Source organism: Eriocheir sinensis, chromosome 22 (genome assembly GCF_024679095.1).
Source record: "Eriocheir sinensis breed Jianghai 21 chromosome 22, ASM2467909v1, whole genome shotgun sequence".
Taxonomy (NCBI): Eukaryota; Metazoa; Arthropoda; class Malacostraca; order Decapoda; family Varunidae; genus Eriocheir; species Eriocheir sinensis.
In genome coordinates this window covers 9,200,344-9,216,819 of record NC_066530.1, presented here as the reverse complement: position 1 = coordinate 9,216,819, position 16,476 = coordinate 9,200,344, and the positions used below count along the sequence as shown (strand labels likewise).

The 16,476-nt window shown below is 43.2% G+C and overlaps 1 protein-coding gene across 5 annotated transcripts in view; it reads right to left on the bottom strand.

Annotated features, from left to right (window-relative positions):
- Positions 1-16,476, bottom strand: part of LOC127002002 (protein fantom-like) — a 152,831-nt gene that overhangs the window by 18,233 nt on the left and 118,122 nt on the right. For 4 of the 5 annotated variants that reach the window (XM_050867319.1, XM_050867320.1, XM_050867316.1 and 1 more), the window contains 4 exons: positions 10,182-10,252; positions 9,825-10,001; positions 9,221-9,419; positions 1,731-1,872 (listed from right to left, as the gene is read on the bottom strand). In XM_050867319.1, the coding sequence (XP_050723276.1) occupies positions 1,731-1,872; positions 9,221-9,419; positions 9,825-10,001; positions 10,182-10,252 (589 nt within the window). The remainder of the gene's footprint in view (positions 1-1,730; positions 1,873-9,220; positions 9,420-9,824; positions 10,002-10,181; positions 10,253-16,476) is intronic. The other variant, XM_050867318.1, reaches the window with a different exon arrangement.

The following is a 16,476-nucleotide window of genomic DNA, read 5'->3' as shown; positions in this document are numbered from 1 at the left end:
AAATATCCGGCATTTAGTCCTCCGCAGTTTAAGGGTTAAGGGTGGAAAGCCTTTCTTCGTAGGATTTGTTGCGCAAGGAAGGGATCATTTTGGTTGCCCGACGCTGAACACCTTCTAATTTAGCAATGTCCTTTGCATGGTGAGGAGACCAAAACTGTACTGCATATTCCAAGTGGGGTCTGACTAAACTATTGTAGAGTGGAAGTATTACATCTTTATTCTCGAATAAAATGTTTCTTTTAATGAAGCTCCAACATTCTGTTCGCTTTATTTGCTGCATCGATGCATTGATGTGAGAATTTGAGGTTTGACGCGATTTTGACCCCAAGGTCCTTAACGCATTGAACGCTTGTGAGTTTAACGCCGCGCATTTCGTAATCGAACTTCTTATTTCTTGTTCCAACTTGAAGGACCTGGCACTTGTCTATGTTAAAGGGCATCTCCCATCTATCCGACCAAGCTGAAATTTGGTGCAAATCCTCTTGGAGGCTTTGCCTGTCTTCGTCAGTGAGAACCGAGTTACCGATCTTTGTGTCATCTGCAAATTTACTAATGCGATTATTGAGTCCAACATCCACGTCTTTGATGTAAATATAATGAAGAGCACTGGGCCAAGAACCGAGCCCTGAGGGACGCCACTAGTGACTGGCGCCCACTCTGAGTTAAATCCGTCAATCACCACTCTTTGTTGTCTGTTGCTCAACCAATTTGTGATCCATTGGTTTACTTGACAGTCAATACCTATTTGCTTTAATTTATAAAGTAATTTATGATGTGGGACTTTATCGAACGCTTTCTGGAAATCAAGATAGACTATGTCCAATGATTTGGTTACGTCATAAACTGAGAAGAGGTCGTTATAAAAGATCAATAGGTTTGATAGGCAGGATCTTTTGTTACGGAAGCCATGTTGTGAATCCCCAATTAATGAGTGGCTTTCGAGGTAACTCATTATTTTGTCTCTAATTATGCTCTCAAGTAGCTTACCTACAACTGAAGTTAGACTAATGGGTCGGTAGTTACCTGGTATTTTTTTGTCTCCTTTCTTAAAAATCGGTGTCATGTCACGTTAGAGAGAGAGAGAGAGAGAGAGAGAGAGAGAGAGAGAGAGAGAGAGAGAGAGAGAGAGAGAGAGAGGTGGTGAAGGCAGGGTATAAGCAAATCAATTAGTTGTGGCCAAGGTGAAGAATGCTGTATCCATTTGTTCCCTTAGTTTTCCCACGTGCTCCCATTATTAGTGGATATTTGGGCGATAATGGTTGTGCTGAAGTCCCTCAGTGGTCAGTGCCTCAGTAAGTATATGCATACATACTTACAGGCAGGAGAGGCATCTATGTGTGGATGGTATCTGTGTAAATGTTTGGCTGAAGGAAATTACTACATGATGAACTTTCAAAACACCCCAAATATTAGAATTTTCACGTATTTGGCACCTCTGAGTCCCAGTGGTTGCTGTATATAGTCAGTTTTTTGTTACTGCTCAGTATGGTCAGACATTCCTACCTCTCACATCAACTATTTCCTGAGGCCAAAAAGGAGATCAGTAGGGTTCTAATTGACTTTTTTATGTTCATGGTAAAGAAGAAGGGTCAAACTATCAGAAGGATCATAAAACTACCCCTGGAAAAGCTGAAAGCTCCTAAGAAAGCCTTGTCAATTGTGTGTACGTGGGCAGCAAAATTTAAGAATATGGTGAACTGTAATAATAATACACAAGCGCAGCACCTCACCCTAAGTCCTGGCAGTCCAATGTGTCCTGCAGCTCCTCTGGCGGCTCTGAGGTGATGGTGAACTTGAGGATGCCGCGGCTGCCCATCAGCTCCCTCAGGGCTTGGGCTTGGGCTGGGTGCTGCCTCTTATCCACGTTGAACTCTGAGAATACAAAGATTAGTTTTTAATAGTAAAAGACACATTAATGGCTATGTAAATAAGAAAAAATGCCTGCTACATGATACTCCTGTTAAGGGGAGAGTCCGGTTTAGATCGGGGGTGCCATATCTCCGGTAAATATGCATGAATCGCTCTGATTTTTATGTTGTGAAGTATTGGCTTCATTTACATCAACATTAGACATTGACCCACATTCTTGTCCCCCTCCCCCCCCCTCCAACTACAACTACAACGAAAATTTAAAAGCGAATCTCCGTCGTTATTATTGGCCCCACAACCTTCATTTTTCTGTGACTTAGAGACGTTATAATATGAAATGTTTCTTCGTCGTTAGATTTTTCATTTCAGCTTTTGAATTTGTTTTATGATTTTTTTTTTGTGTGTTTTTTTGCCTTTTTTTGACCAAAAAAATATTAATATAAAATTAAACCAGACATATATAAAAAAAACAGCGACGATGATTTGAAGAGAAAGTATTCCTCTGCCTTTTAGTCTTTGTTTCATTGAAATCAAGCTAAAACTGGCTCCAAGGTTAACGTTAGAAGGGGAATAACTTATGTTTTGAGATATGGGCTGATAAAGTTTATTGATGGATCGCGATCCCGTTAAAACACACTAGGAAGCTTTTTTCAGGTTTACTATGAGTTTTTTTTTATCATCTTCAATCTGCGAGATAGTTGCCAAAATGTATACCTACCAAATATATTTTTTTCACAAAGTCATTTTTTTTATATTTTTGGGGTCTCCAAACCGGACTCCCCCCTTAAGAGAACTAGAATAATATGATGATGATACCATGATTGATATCATTACACTTTCCATATTTTTTTTTCTTTTTTTATATTTGACCCATATTGCCAAAAGGCTTTCTTGATGGGGCCTGTTGCTCAGCTGTAGCCCATTAATGATGGCTAATACACTCAACCTGCGATTTTCCAGACCTTGATTTCCCGGATAACGGCTTTCTGGACATAATCTGGGGTCCAGCAATTGCCAGACATATGCCCGGTCAAGTCTGGGCCAAAAATCTGTGGTCTGGCTACCTTCGGCTATTGCCAGACATATGCCCGGTCAAGTCTGGGCCAAAAATCTGTGGTCTGGCTACCTTCGACTATTGCCAGACATATGCCCGGTCAGGCCCGGTTATCAAAACAGAAGTCGGGCCAAACTTCAGATTTCGTCTCTGGTCAAAGTCCACACCCACTTGGTGGCAATGTGCATGGTGGATATACAGTAAACCCTCTGGTATCCGGGTTAATAGAGCCCCGGGGGCACCCGGATATGGGAAAAACCCGGATATGGTGCAGGTTAAGTCTACAGACCCCAAAACCCAACTTTGGATCATGGCCTGCCATAAAGGCAACGACAGAGTACTGCATAGCTGCTTCTGTCCATAGCCTACTCATAATATGGTACGCCCCATGGCTTTGTAGCAGTCAGTCTGCACCAGGGAGTGAAATGATTGACGTGCTCCGGGCGCTGAGAAAAGGGTTCGAGCAGCGTTGTCACGGTTAGCACTCGCGGCAATCTCTCCCTGGCTTATCGCAGTCCTGCTGCACCTTGGGGGGATCTGTTACTTGGGATTCAGCAATTAAGCACGACAGGCTCAGACACTAACCCACTGCTGGGGTGCCTAGCCCTGTGTTCACAGGCAGCAGCTAATGTTCCCCTGCCTGGCCAGTCACAGCAGCGGGGCCTGGACCCAACCCAGAAAAGCCCAGGTATTTGTGGCAGCTTAACCGCCCAAGTCTGCACCATCGTGTTTACCACGTAGGCTTTCTAGCAGACCCAGCTCTGCCACAAGAAACTTTTTACGGGTCCAGTTGTACAAGACTGGAAAGCCGATGCTCTGTGCTGTTCTTAGGTGCGCGCCTGCGGCTTTATTGCTGCGTAGCTGTGTTAGCAACCTCGTGGCTACGAGCACCGCGGGCTTTACCACCCGGGTCAACCAGAAGGCATACCAGAGCGATGCCCGAAGGGTTCCGGGCTGGCAATGGGCATCAAGTGCTCAAAGCAGGCTTCTATACGGATGCCCGGGCAGGCACCCCAGGGCGCTACCCTTTTAAGCCCGGCAATGAGCCCGAAGGCCCACAGACACCAGGCAAGTACGCCAGGCCACCCCACTCTGAGTGTGAGTGGGGAGGATAACCAAGGAGTCAATGACAACCTGGCGCATCCGCTTGCGCGTTGACATGTGGCTGTTTAGTTACACCGTATTGCGCTTGCGAGCCAGGTGGGGCGGGTACTCCCTGCACAGTGCATCCAGCAGGACTACGGGGAGGCCAGCCACAAGAAGTAACCACGATTTATGGCCAGCCCGCACCTCCAGATTGGGCTGGCCCACAGGACTCCCGAACCCCTGCGGGCCCCTTAACTCGCCTTACCGTAAGCATGGTAAAATCCTTCTTTCACATGTCAGACCGAGGGCGGTACTTATCCGCATTTCTTATTCTGCCCTCACTCCCGCAGGAGTGCTAATGGACCTGCACGCCTTCTCCACGGGGACGGAGCCCTACTCACCTAGTCCAGTCTGGATTTAGGCAGTCATCAAGGCTTAAGCTAGGGTTTGCACTGTGTGTTTCATTTAAACAGTCCTTTGACACTCCCGCCATTTAAATCTGCACTGCCTTGACTTTCGTCACTTTGATATGGTCTGCAGCGCTCGGCAAGAACATTTACGTGCCAGTTGTACTGCGAAGCACACAGCTTTCCTGCAAACCTTCGCACCATGACGTCAATATCATTGCTACGTGCAAGCTGGGGCGCGCCTTACGGGTGCGGTACACTACCCGGGCAAAGCTTAGGCCTTAGACTCTTAGAGGCATCGCGCAGGCAATTTGAACGACTTGGCGGCACACGACAATTTAAAAAAAAATTTGGAAAAAATCAAATATTTTTTAAAACTCCCGGATACGGGCGAGGTCGGATACGGTGCACCCGCATAACTGAGGGTTTACTGTACTCATTTAGTATTGGCTTGTGCTACTGAGCGACTGTGCTGTGACCTTACATTTGCATGTAAATACAGTATGTACTGGACTTAAGTACATCAGTAATTTGTAGCAGTATAATATATTTGGCTGACTGGGGAGTTGCAAAAGAAAATGGTGAATACTGCATTGCTGCCATTGACGCTGCGTGTTTGTTTATATGTATCAGCTGAGCAGCTTCTGGTAGTTATGATCCACTTTTTATTATGCGTTTGATATTTTCATTACCTGATTTTTATAGAAAGAAACATTCATTTATATATAATTTACAGTAGTATGATGTGTTTAAGCACCTTAACCCCTTCACTACGGCTGGGCCAAAACAGCGCCTCACGCCGTATCCGAGATCACTGCGTGCGCCAAATTTCAAATATCGTTATTGAATATACAGTCATCCCCCGCCGTTCGCGGGTATTTCGTTCCCGGACTTCGGCGCGATATGAATCACAAACAATGGGACTATAACCCTATGGGAAAATATGCATTTGGGGAAGTCACCTCTGACACGTCATATAAAACATGTTTTTTTCGTTCTTTTTAATGACTGAAATGAGACAAGACCTTGTTAGACAACAATATATAATCAACACTCACCCTGGGGTCAAAATTTAGTAGCACAGAAGACCCAAAAGTAGCCCAATTTGCGATAAGTAGCCCAATCTGGCAACACTGCAGTGTGGCGGCGCGTGAATTTTTTTTTTTAGGATAATGTTGCTATGAGAAAATCTCGACCAATAGCAGTCGTCCCTGAGTGAGCTGCTGGCCAATAGGAAAGCATGACGTCACAGTCTAACGTGGCGTCACTCAGGAGCAACCTAACGTCCATTGCCCGCCTCCTCTCTCTCCCTTCCCCTCCTCTCTGCCTCCTCCCTCCCTCCTCTCTGCCTTCCTCCTCCTCTCTCCTTCCCCCTCCTCTCTGCCTCCTCCCTCCTCTCTGCCTCCCTCCTCCCTCTCTCTGCCTTCCTCCTCCTCTCCCTTCCCCCTCTGCCTCCCTCCTCCCTCCTCTCTGCCTTCCTCCTCCTCTCTCCCTTCCCCCCTCTCTGCCTCCTCCCTCCCTCCTCTCTGCCTTCCTCCCTCCTCTCTCCCTTCCCCCATCCTCTCTGCCTCCCTCCTCTCTGCCTTCCTCCTCCTCTCTCCCTTCCCCTCCTCTCTGCCTCCCTCCCTCCCTCCTCTCTGCCTTCCTTCCTCCTCTCTCCCTTCCCCCTCCTCTCTGCCTCCTCCTCCCTCCTCTGCCTTCCTTCCTCCTCTCTCCCTTCCCCCCTCCTCTCTGCCTCCCTCCCTCCCTCCTTTCTGCCTTCCCTCCCTCTCTCTCCCTTCCCCTCCTCTCTGCCTCTCCCTCCCTCCTCTCTGCCTCCCTCCCTCCCTCTCTGCCATCCTCCGTCCTCTCCCTTCCCCTCTCTGCCTCCCTCCCTCCCTCCTCTCTCCCTTCCCCCCTCTTCTCTGCCTCCCTCCCTCCTCTCTGCCTTCCTATTTAGCGTCAATGCATCCGCGTATACGCGAAACTGGGGCCGCGTATAAGCGGGGGGGGGTCACAATTAGTTGACCGCGAATACGCGAAACCGCGATGGGTGAGACCGCGAACGGCGGGGGGTGACTGTAACAAGTTTTCAGCCATAAACTCAACATAATCATCATGTATTATATATGAAAACATGCAGAATTAAATGGTGCACATAAAGTTAATTGATAATTTTGAGATGTAAGCATAAATATACAGAGATGAATTAACTCATATACTGGCTAAAGCGAGCCAGGACGCAGTATGCGCGTCCTCGGATATGGTATGGCACACGTAAGGATGCAGTATACACGTCCTCGTGTTGAAGGGGTCAAGTCAAAAAAGAAAATAGCAGAGACAAACACTAACATTTTGTCCTTTGTTGGTGAAATACAACACTTTAAATGACTTGTTTTACTTGATCTTTCTTGAATGTGCTGCTTAAATGTGTTGGACAAAGTGTGGTAAAAGTCTGCGCCAAGTACTTATTATTGGCAACAGCCAGAGAGAGTTAAGGGGCGCGTAGTCTTAGAGAGCATATGAAGTTGCATATTTTTGGCTGTAAAATTTACACAATAAAGTAGACTATAATCTAACACCTCTGGCAAAGTTTGAGCCTGATCGACAAAAAAAATTTTTTTTTTTTTTTTTTGGGGGGGGGAACTTTTTTGACCGAATTTGAGTTCTAAATAACTTTTTTATATATGAGTTTTCAGCTTTTTTGTTCATTGGTCAATGTAAAGTAACCTCAGTGCTAACATTTGGCCAATATGTGTTGGCAATGTTTTGTTTCCATATATATAATAATATTTTTTTTTATTACGTAACCAAACACATTTCGCTGTTTCGATGTAAAATATATGAAAAAAATATTCTATGGCGCTTAGAGGAGTTTTGTCTTGATGGAAATATAGTCTTACCATTACTGTATTGAATAAACTTATCCAATTAGAAATGTCTTTTATAGCCTATCAGAATTTTAACCAAAAATGCCAATAACTTAAATTTTGAGAAATCATTGTTTTTACATTTCGTTACCATAATATGTTTGATATGCTATTTCTTCAATGTATTTTTTATTCTACAGATATTTCTGAGTTATGGTACCTGGTCCCCTCCTTTTCAAAGGATATTATACACTCAATGGTGTGGGTATCATGGGGCACCACCCCACTCACTGTAGATAGGTTTTTACTCAGAAGCCTCCAGGCTTATAATGTTTTTTCTGCTGCCTCGCTGGCTTGTTTTCTTTTCTTTTTCTTCTTCCTCTTCTTGTTCTTGGTTCTGCTTGTCCTCTCTTCCTCCCGCTCAAGAGAATCTATGAAGTTGGAGGACCTCTTGAACCCAAGCAAGGTCAGGAGGTTGGCTTTACTGTGCCCAAAGTTATGCTCCAGGATTGTGACCTGGGACACAAAGACAGTCCTATGTAGGCCACAGAATTTGTCTTTTGAAGCCTTCCTCCAGACCTTTCCATGTAGGCTCTCATTTCTGTTCTGTGTCCTCCCCTTCAGGCACTTTTCCAGCAGCTCTGGTCTTGTGAGGTCACGGTACACCGTCCTGATGAGGCTGAGGTTGTCGTATGATATGTGGGACAAGTAAATCCTCTTGTCAGTGTGTGGTGCTGGTCTCTCCCCTTTTGCCAGGCTTCTCTGCACCCAGCACCATGAGGCTTGACTCTTGGGGCACAGCCGATGTTATTCATTTTTGGTGGCAGTGTGGTGTTAATAGCTGGCCATTATCACTGACCTCATGCTACCAACAGTCTCATGCTTGTCTCTGACAGCCTTTGTGTAGTATGAGGAAAGCTTGTCAATAACTTCGTCAGTCAGCTGCTTTGCAGCTACATATATCGAAAAACTGCCTAAAAATCATATAAATAACGTAATAAACACATAACACCTTTGTTCTAGAGCGCGGTTGCGTGCCACTCCAGGCCTGAGATAGTGTCAGATAATGACTAATTTCCATTGGAAATAGGCATCGTACTGCTAAGATATTTTAAAACAGTTATCCATGAACATAGACCTTAGTAGAAATGCGAAAAACAGAAAATTGAATTTTAGGGGTTTTTTCTTAATCTTGGCTCAAACGCGCCCCTTAAGATAAACATTTGGGAATGGGCCGTGGCCCCAAGACTGTAGTGATTCTCAGTTCCCAGACATTTGTGATTCCCAGACCGCTGCAAGTGCGGGAAATTGAGGGTTGAGTGTATTCTGTAGTGGCGCCATCATGCTTAGCACATGCTGCCCCCTGAAACTTCACTCGATAAGTTTCACTGAAACCTGGGTTGAAAGGGAGTTTTCTCAGGGCAGCGAGTGGGTTGTCTCCAGCCACTCAGTGATGGCTGAAAATTGTCAGCTGGTAGCAGCTCGTTGGATTTGAATGCAGGTGTCCAGATCACCTGCCTGCATGCTGACCACTCAGTCATTGCCTCCCAAAATTTATTGTTCTTATTTTTTCATGAGAAGAAACAACCCAAGGACTACAAAAGAGAAAAAATATCCTTAATATGCTTCTGTTACAATCAGTTTTGAAGCTGAATATCGCCACCTTATAAGCTACAGCCATTTCACTTTGTGTCATCTATTCTCTGGATTTATTAGAAATAACAGGAAGTCAATCACATAATAACATATGATAATTCTGCTAATAATTGGGCATGATACTCCCCAGGGTATGATACTCCCCATTTAGCTTCTACTAATCTTTACTGGAGCAATATCTTTGACGGTAAACATTTTCTGTCTAATATTTTTAATTCCTGGTCTGCCTTCTTTACTAGAAAATAAAAAGATGGTCTTAAACATCAAAGAGGAAACACAGATTGCAGCATCAACCAGACCTTGCCTGAAGTTAAATGTCAGTGTGTTGTCTGGTGCATTCTTTGGCAGGGAGAGAGGTGTTTCCAGCTGGTCAGGAGGGAGACCCAGGAACCCATGGTAGTCAACAAATATCAGCTCCACCTGTGGGTCCTGAAGAATTCCACAGTCTGGCTGCAACTTTAGGCTTGACACTTCAATATATATTCTGGCTTTGTTGTTCTGAAAGGCAAAATAAGATCCTGTACTGAAAAATAAGTTTTGGGAGGTTGTTTTGAGTTCCCCGACCCTCGCTGCAAGACATAGAGAAATATGATGAATGTGATGAACAATAAAGATGCCGTACGTAATCAAACATATGAACAACAGTGCCAAGGCATCCATATATGAAAACTAATTAGATTTTTCCATTTTCATGAGTGAGATGATTGTGCTGAGTAAAAAACTATTATACATGATAAAATATACATATGTAGTGTAATAACATTCACATTTGAAAGTCAATTATGAATATCTTTATCTTTTTGCCTTAGGATACTTATAATGTTGATCGAACAGCCACCACTCATATTAAATATATGACAGATGGTGTAATAGTGTCCACATATAAAAACTTTGTATTTTCACCTTTCTTGCCTTGGAAACCACTGCCACCACGCCCTCTGAATCACTGCTGTGACTCGCTTCTGAGGAAGACATTTGCCGGTCATTTGATTCTTCTTGCTTGCTGCTGTTGTTGCTGTAAGTCTCCTGGCTGTTGGCTGCCTGATGCTGCTTCTTCACACTTGCTGCATTTCTACCACTCTGTAAAACATTAATGTTTTGTTAGTAAAATTTCAGTTTGAGGAAAAGGACTAAAGTTTACAACACTGGGTAAGAAAAAGTTACATGAATAAATACCAATAAATTAATATTATCAAATTATACACTGTGAGAAAACAATCTGCCAGATTATAAAGTTTCAGATAAGGAATGCTACATTACCCTTTTATTTTTTACTGTTCCTCTTTGCTCAGCTGCTCCAACAACACGTTTCTGCACAATCTTCTTCTCTGCTGGTGAAATATTAAGTAACAAATTAGTGGCTTGACGACAAATGTGCAATGTTTCTAGCAAAAAGTTCTCACTGAATTGAATATTTCTTCCTCTGCAATAACCTATCTATGTATTTTTGTTTTTGAGTCTCAATACACAGCAGTCTCAGGTCACAAACACCACTCTGCCCCTGTGTCACTCGCTGTCAAAAGTCTTGTCCAGATCCCCCTGGTACAGTGAATCCCCAGCTGAGGTTTGAACAATGGTGCTTCATCAGGAGAGAGGAGCAAGTTGCTGGGGTGGCTGGAGAGGCAGGGTCAGAGGGGGGAATTAGAGTTTTGTTCCGTGGAGAGACATGCAACTAATATTGCCAGAAAGACTGGGACAGACAGCATCAGAGACACTTGGTTCCTCTACAGCAAAAGTGTATACAACAAAAAATTGCATTTAAGCAAAAGTTGAATGAAACTAACCTTTCCCTTATTGGTGAGCTAGCTACATTGACTCGCTGGCAATACTGATTATTTATATTCCCATGGGTCGGAATAGTAAATACCCACTCTGACCCTCTCTCCTGTCTCCCTGCTCCTCTGTCCACACGAAGCACAATTACACAAACCTCAACTGGTGATTCACTGTACCAGAGGATCAGGATGCAATTTCTGACTCTGAGTGCACCTTTGCCCTCCTCTCCTTTTGTCTGGACAACCTCCAAATCATATTTCCATGAATAATCACCCAGGAAGTTTCAGCCATTTTAAGATAGTGTAAGAAGTGGAAAAGCTTCACTGATATTGTGAAGAGAATGACCAGGAATCAATTGGGAAGGCAAGAAGTCACCAGTCCCTTGAGGATACACTACTGGTGATGAGGGAAAAGGTTAGAAGTTGATAGATGCTTATGAAATTTTCTGCTCAGGATTGTTTATAAATCTTTGATATGACAAGAAAGGAAAACTATACGAAGGCAATTTGAAAGGTTAGAGCAGGCACCCTTCTTAGGCACGTTGTGTGCTAGCGCACTTCCAGCAGAAAGGTATGATATATATTGAAAGACATAAGTGAGAGTGTGACCAGGCAGGGTGTCAGAGCAGAAGCACAGTTTATATAGGTAATAGGAGGGTCCATAAGCCATCAGAGGATTTTTTATGCCAGAAAGGGCATAGAAATCATTATGATTAAGAATCTAAATATCAGGACTAGTAAAGTCAGAAGGGGTATGAGTAAAGGGAAAATAAAATGCCTTGTTCTGTCCAAAGTGGAATTTTCAGAGAAAGTTTGAGTGAAAAGTTCAGCCTTAAAAATAGATGTGACAGCTGTATGCCATCAGCACTAACAAGTAGGAAATTAGATTCACAACTTTCATTATGTTGAACTTCATCTGTTATTAGTTTCTATTTGGTCTTTTAATCAAACAATCAATGGGGGCATATGCCTGTGGGCACATCATCTTGCCCACTCTACAACACCAATCCTGCAGGAGCTCTCTGGACAAGTCTCCATGTAGGCCCCTTCACATGCTAAAAATCTCCTGGCAACATCCATCAACTTGTTCAAGCCATGAAATCTGTGGGCTTCCCCTTGGCCTCCTGCACCTGGCATTCTCTCTTACAGAAACAACCTGTTGAGCAAGGTCGACTTTTGGGTAGTGTGTCACATATTTGTATAGCAGGAGTTGGCGTTTACAGACTATGCAGGTATAAGGCCTCAAATCAGTCTCGGAGTATTTATCGGTTTGACATTAAGTCCTTCTAGCATTAGTGAACGATTCTCATTTATTCATTTCATCGACGCCTGCTCCTAGGAGCTCCCACAGGGGATGGCCACGGTAGAAGAGCTTCCAACTTTCTCTATCCAGACACTCCCTCCTTGCCTGCTCAAAGTTTCTCAAAGATCTTTCTCCCCTCTCCCTAACGTACTCTTGCACCCTATCCCTCCATTTCACTGGAGGTCGTCCTCTAGCATTCCCTCCCTCTATCTCACTCACATACACCCTTCTGGTCATCTTACTTTCCTCCATTCGCTCCATGTGGCCAAACCACTTTAAAATCTGTCGCTTCACTTCTTCCACCACTCCACACTTCTTCCCTTCACCCCTGTGACACATTCCAAAATGCTCGTACACACTTTTATTACTCATTCCATCCATTCTACTCACACCACAAGCACTCCTCAAATAACTCATTTCCACTGCCTGCACCTCTGACTTTCATTCCAGGTTTCTCTTGCATATGTGAGGGTTGGTACTATTATTGTATTTCTCAAATCCCTCTTTACCTCCATGCTCACACTTCTGCCATTCATGATTCGTCCCAAAGACCCTACCACCCTTCTTCCTTGCAATTCCCTTTCTCTTATCTCTCCCTCCATACCACCATGCTTACACATAACTGATCCAATGTACTTAAACTCATTGACCTCCTCCATTTCTTCACCATTCAAAATTATTTTGCATTCTTTTTCACATTCAATTCCTACTCTATATTGTTATGAATTAGGCCAGTTAACCAGGGGATTAGACAAATTAACTATTTCCCTTATGCAACAAGTCTCGGGCCAAGACTTCAAGCCAACTAAGAGTGTCGTCTGAGCTCAAATAAGCCTTGGATGGTACTTACATACTTCGCTCATCAGCTCCCAGACCAAGACAGTATCACCGTATTCACTGCCTGAAGACTAAACACATTTACCATGAAAGGAATAACAATAGTTCAGTGTTTCCTTTCATGAAATAATAATAATTGCCCTTGCGAAATTATTAAAGAGCAAGGATAATTTGACCGATCGAAAGCCACACCATCTGGCAGGGGAAATTCAAAATACCCCTTCAGACCCACGTGGTTGGCTTTCGGCCCACTCCATCAACAGCTCTCAAGCAATCAACACCTCAGCGCTTTCACCCCACATTAACTCACGGCAGTGCTGTTTTATACTTAGTCTCGAGGACAACAGGACTCCTCTAGGACGTACTTCAAGAGACCACTTCTTTTGAAACCCTTCGAAAGATAAGTGCCTCCTACAGTGATTACAAATAGGTATTACTATCAGGCCTGTAGGATTATCGTTGTAACGCTGGGAGGTGCTTGTAGGGGAAAGCCTGGCACCCCTGCTGTATTAGTGGTAAGTGGTTTGAGTGTTCTTTTTGTGGAGTTGTCCTGGAGTGGTTCAAGTGTCTTGCGAGAAACATAACTGTTGGGTACGGTAAATTCACTGTATCACAACAATATGGGCATACAAAATCTACAACCTCACTTCTACTTCGCTCACAAACCATCACTTTACTTTTGTTGACATTTACTTTCAGCTTTCTCCTTTTACAGACACTATCAAAAACACTGACCAAATTTTGTAGGTCACTTTCATTTTCTGCAATGAGCACCGTGTCATCAGCAAACAGTATCGAATTCAGTACCCACTTCCTTCCCTCATCAAACAGTCTTACTCCAACTTCTCCAACTTTGCCCTTAATTTCTCTAATAACACCGTCCATATAAATATTAAATAACCACGGTGACTTGACGCACCCTTGTCTTAAGCCCACTTTAATCTCAAAATGTTCACTTGTTTCTCCAGTAATTTTGACACATGCAGATGCATCCTCATAGAAAGACTTTATTGCACTAAGCAGTTTTCCTCCCACACCATAAATCTTTAAAACATCCCACAATGCAATCCAATCGACTCTGTCATAAGCTTTTTCCAAATCCATGAAGGCAGTGTATAGTTTCTTTCCTTTTGCTATTATTTTTTCTACTACCATCCTGAAGGCAAATATCTGATCCACACATCCCCTTCCCTTCCTGAAGCCTCCTTGTTCTTCACTGATTTTCTCTTCTGTAAGTCTCTGCACCCTATCTATTATGACTTTTCTATATACCTTTCCGAGTATACTCAGGAGACTTATACCTCTATAGCTCCCACATTCCTTCTCCTGCCCTTCCCCTTGTAAACTGGGACAATGATGGCTTTCGTCCAGTCTGATCCCCCCCCCCCCCCTCCCATGCTACTTCACATATCTTGACCATCCATTTAACGACTACATCTCCTCCACACTTCAACATTTCTGCTGTGATTCCATCAATTCCTGCTGCTTTTCCATTTTTTAATCTTTTTATTGCCTGATTTACTTCTTCATATGTTATACTTCTTTCTTTATATACTCCTCCTCTACCTCCACTCAAAACTGCTGCTGTTACAGCTGCTGGACGTCCATCCTCAAAATTCATTAAGTTTTTGAAATATTCTCTCCATCTCTCTTTCACAGCTTCCCCGTCTTTCAACATCTTTCCATTCTCATCCATAACTTCATTTATTTTACTTGAGGAGATATTTTCTGCATTTCTTTTGTTTTTTACTTCTTTCCAATATGATTTCTTGTTCCCTTTATATTTTTCACTTAGTCTTTTTCCAGTCTTCATCAACTCTCTTCTTACTTTCTTTTATTGCTTGTTTTAATTTCATTTTGCATTCTCTATAATTCTTTTTCCTTTCCCTTTTTACTTGTTCAGACATTTCTTTCTTGAATTTTCTTAAAAAGTTCCCTTTTCTCTTTTACTATCCTCCTTATCTCTTCTGTCCACCATGAATTTCCTTTTCTTTTTCCATCTCTCACCACTTTCATCCCTTACACTTTTTTTTGTTGTAGTTACCGTTATTTCTTTAAATGTTCCTAAAACTTTTTCAATATTTGTATTATCTTTTACACTTTCCCATTTTTCACTTAAGGCCTCTGCCATTTCACGGTTGTACTCATCTTTTATTTCTTTTTCCTGTAACTTTTCTATCTTCAGTATTTCCTTTTTTACTTCACCTTTCTTTTCAAACACCCACTTTTCTTTCATCTTTAACCTTGCCAGCACGGCAAGATGGTCAGATCCATCGAACATTCCTCTTACTACCTTTGCATCACAAAAAAAAATTCTAAGCCTTTCATCTACTGCCACATAATCAATCAATCCTTTTTGCTCATTATCTTCTCCCCTCCTTCTTGTGTATCGGTGGATATTTTTGTGCTGAAAGAAGGTGTTTGCTAAGGAACATTCCCCTCTCAGCACAGACATCCACCAGGCACTCTCCATTTTCATTTTTCCCAGGTATCCCCCATTTTCCCACCACATCCATCACCCACTTTAGCATTCATATCTCCCATCATAATAAGTTTCCTTTCTTTCTCAAAACTCTTCAAACATGCATTCACTTCCTCCCAAAAAGCTTCCCTTTCTCTCAGTCCTTTTTTACTTTTCACATTTACTGGTGCATAAATACACACCCATGCAAACTTTTCTAAACCTGCTTTTCCTTTCACCCACACAATTCTTGATCCCTTCCAACCATAATCAGTCACACCATTCCACACTCTTTCAGACATCACAATAGCACATCCTTCCTTACTCCTGCCTCTATACTTCTCATCTATCCCCGTCCATACAACCCCCCCAGGCACACCCTCCCACGTACCCTCTCTACCATCACTCACACCAGTTCCTCGAATATGTGTTTCACTCACTCCCAATACATCCACTCTACCATTTACAAAATTTTCAATCATCACTCTCTTCTTTTCCTCATCACCTAAACCATTCACATTAATAGACACCAGTCTCATACATTCCTTTCTCTTCAGCCACCCTCGCTATCGCTCCATCGCGCCATCGCTCCTGCCTCTAAAAACTCAATAAATGTATTAGAGGCCACCAATGGGTGGCCAGTCCAATGTAGTGTTATGGAGACTTGCTCCTTGTCACGGCTAAAAGGATTAAAACAAAGCAGCTGATGGTCATTGCCCCCCTCCCCGTTGGTTCTACCCCGCAGGGTATAGTAACAGTGTCCACCACGTGAAGGTGAGGATGGGGTAGGCTACCTTCCCAGTCAGAGGGTAGCCATATTGCTCCTTTCCCAATATCCTAAACAAGGGAGCTGTACGCATAGGCAGCAAAACGCACCTAGGATGAACTTCGTTTTTTTTTTTTTTTTTTTTTACAACAAAGGAGACAGCTCAAGGGCACACAAAAAAAGGAAACAATAATAAAAAAAAAGCCCGCTGCTCGCTGATCCTAAAAAAGAATCAAAAGAGGTGGCCGAAAGAGAGGTCAATTTCGGGAGGAGAGGTGTCCTGATACCCTTCTCTTGAAAGAGTTCAAGTCGTAGGCAGGAGGAAATACAGATGAAGGAAGATTGTTCCAGAGTTTACCAGCGTGAGGGATGAAAGAGTGAAGATGCTGGTAAACTCTTGCATAAGGGGTTTG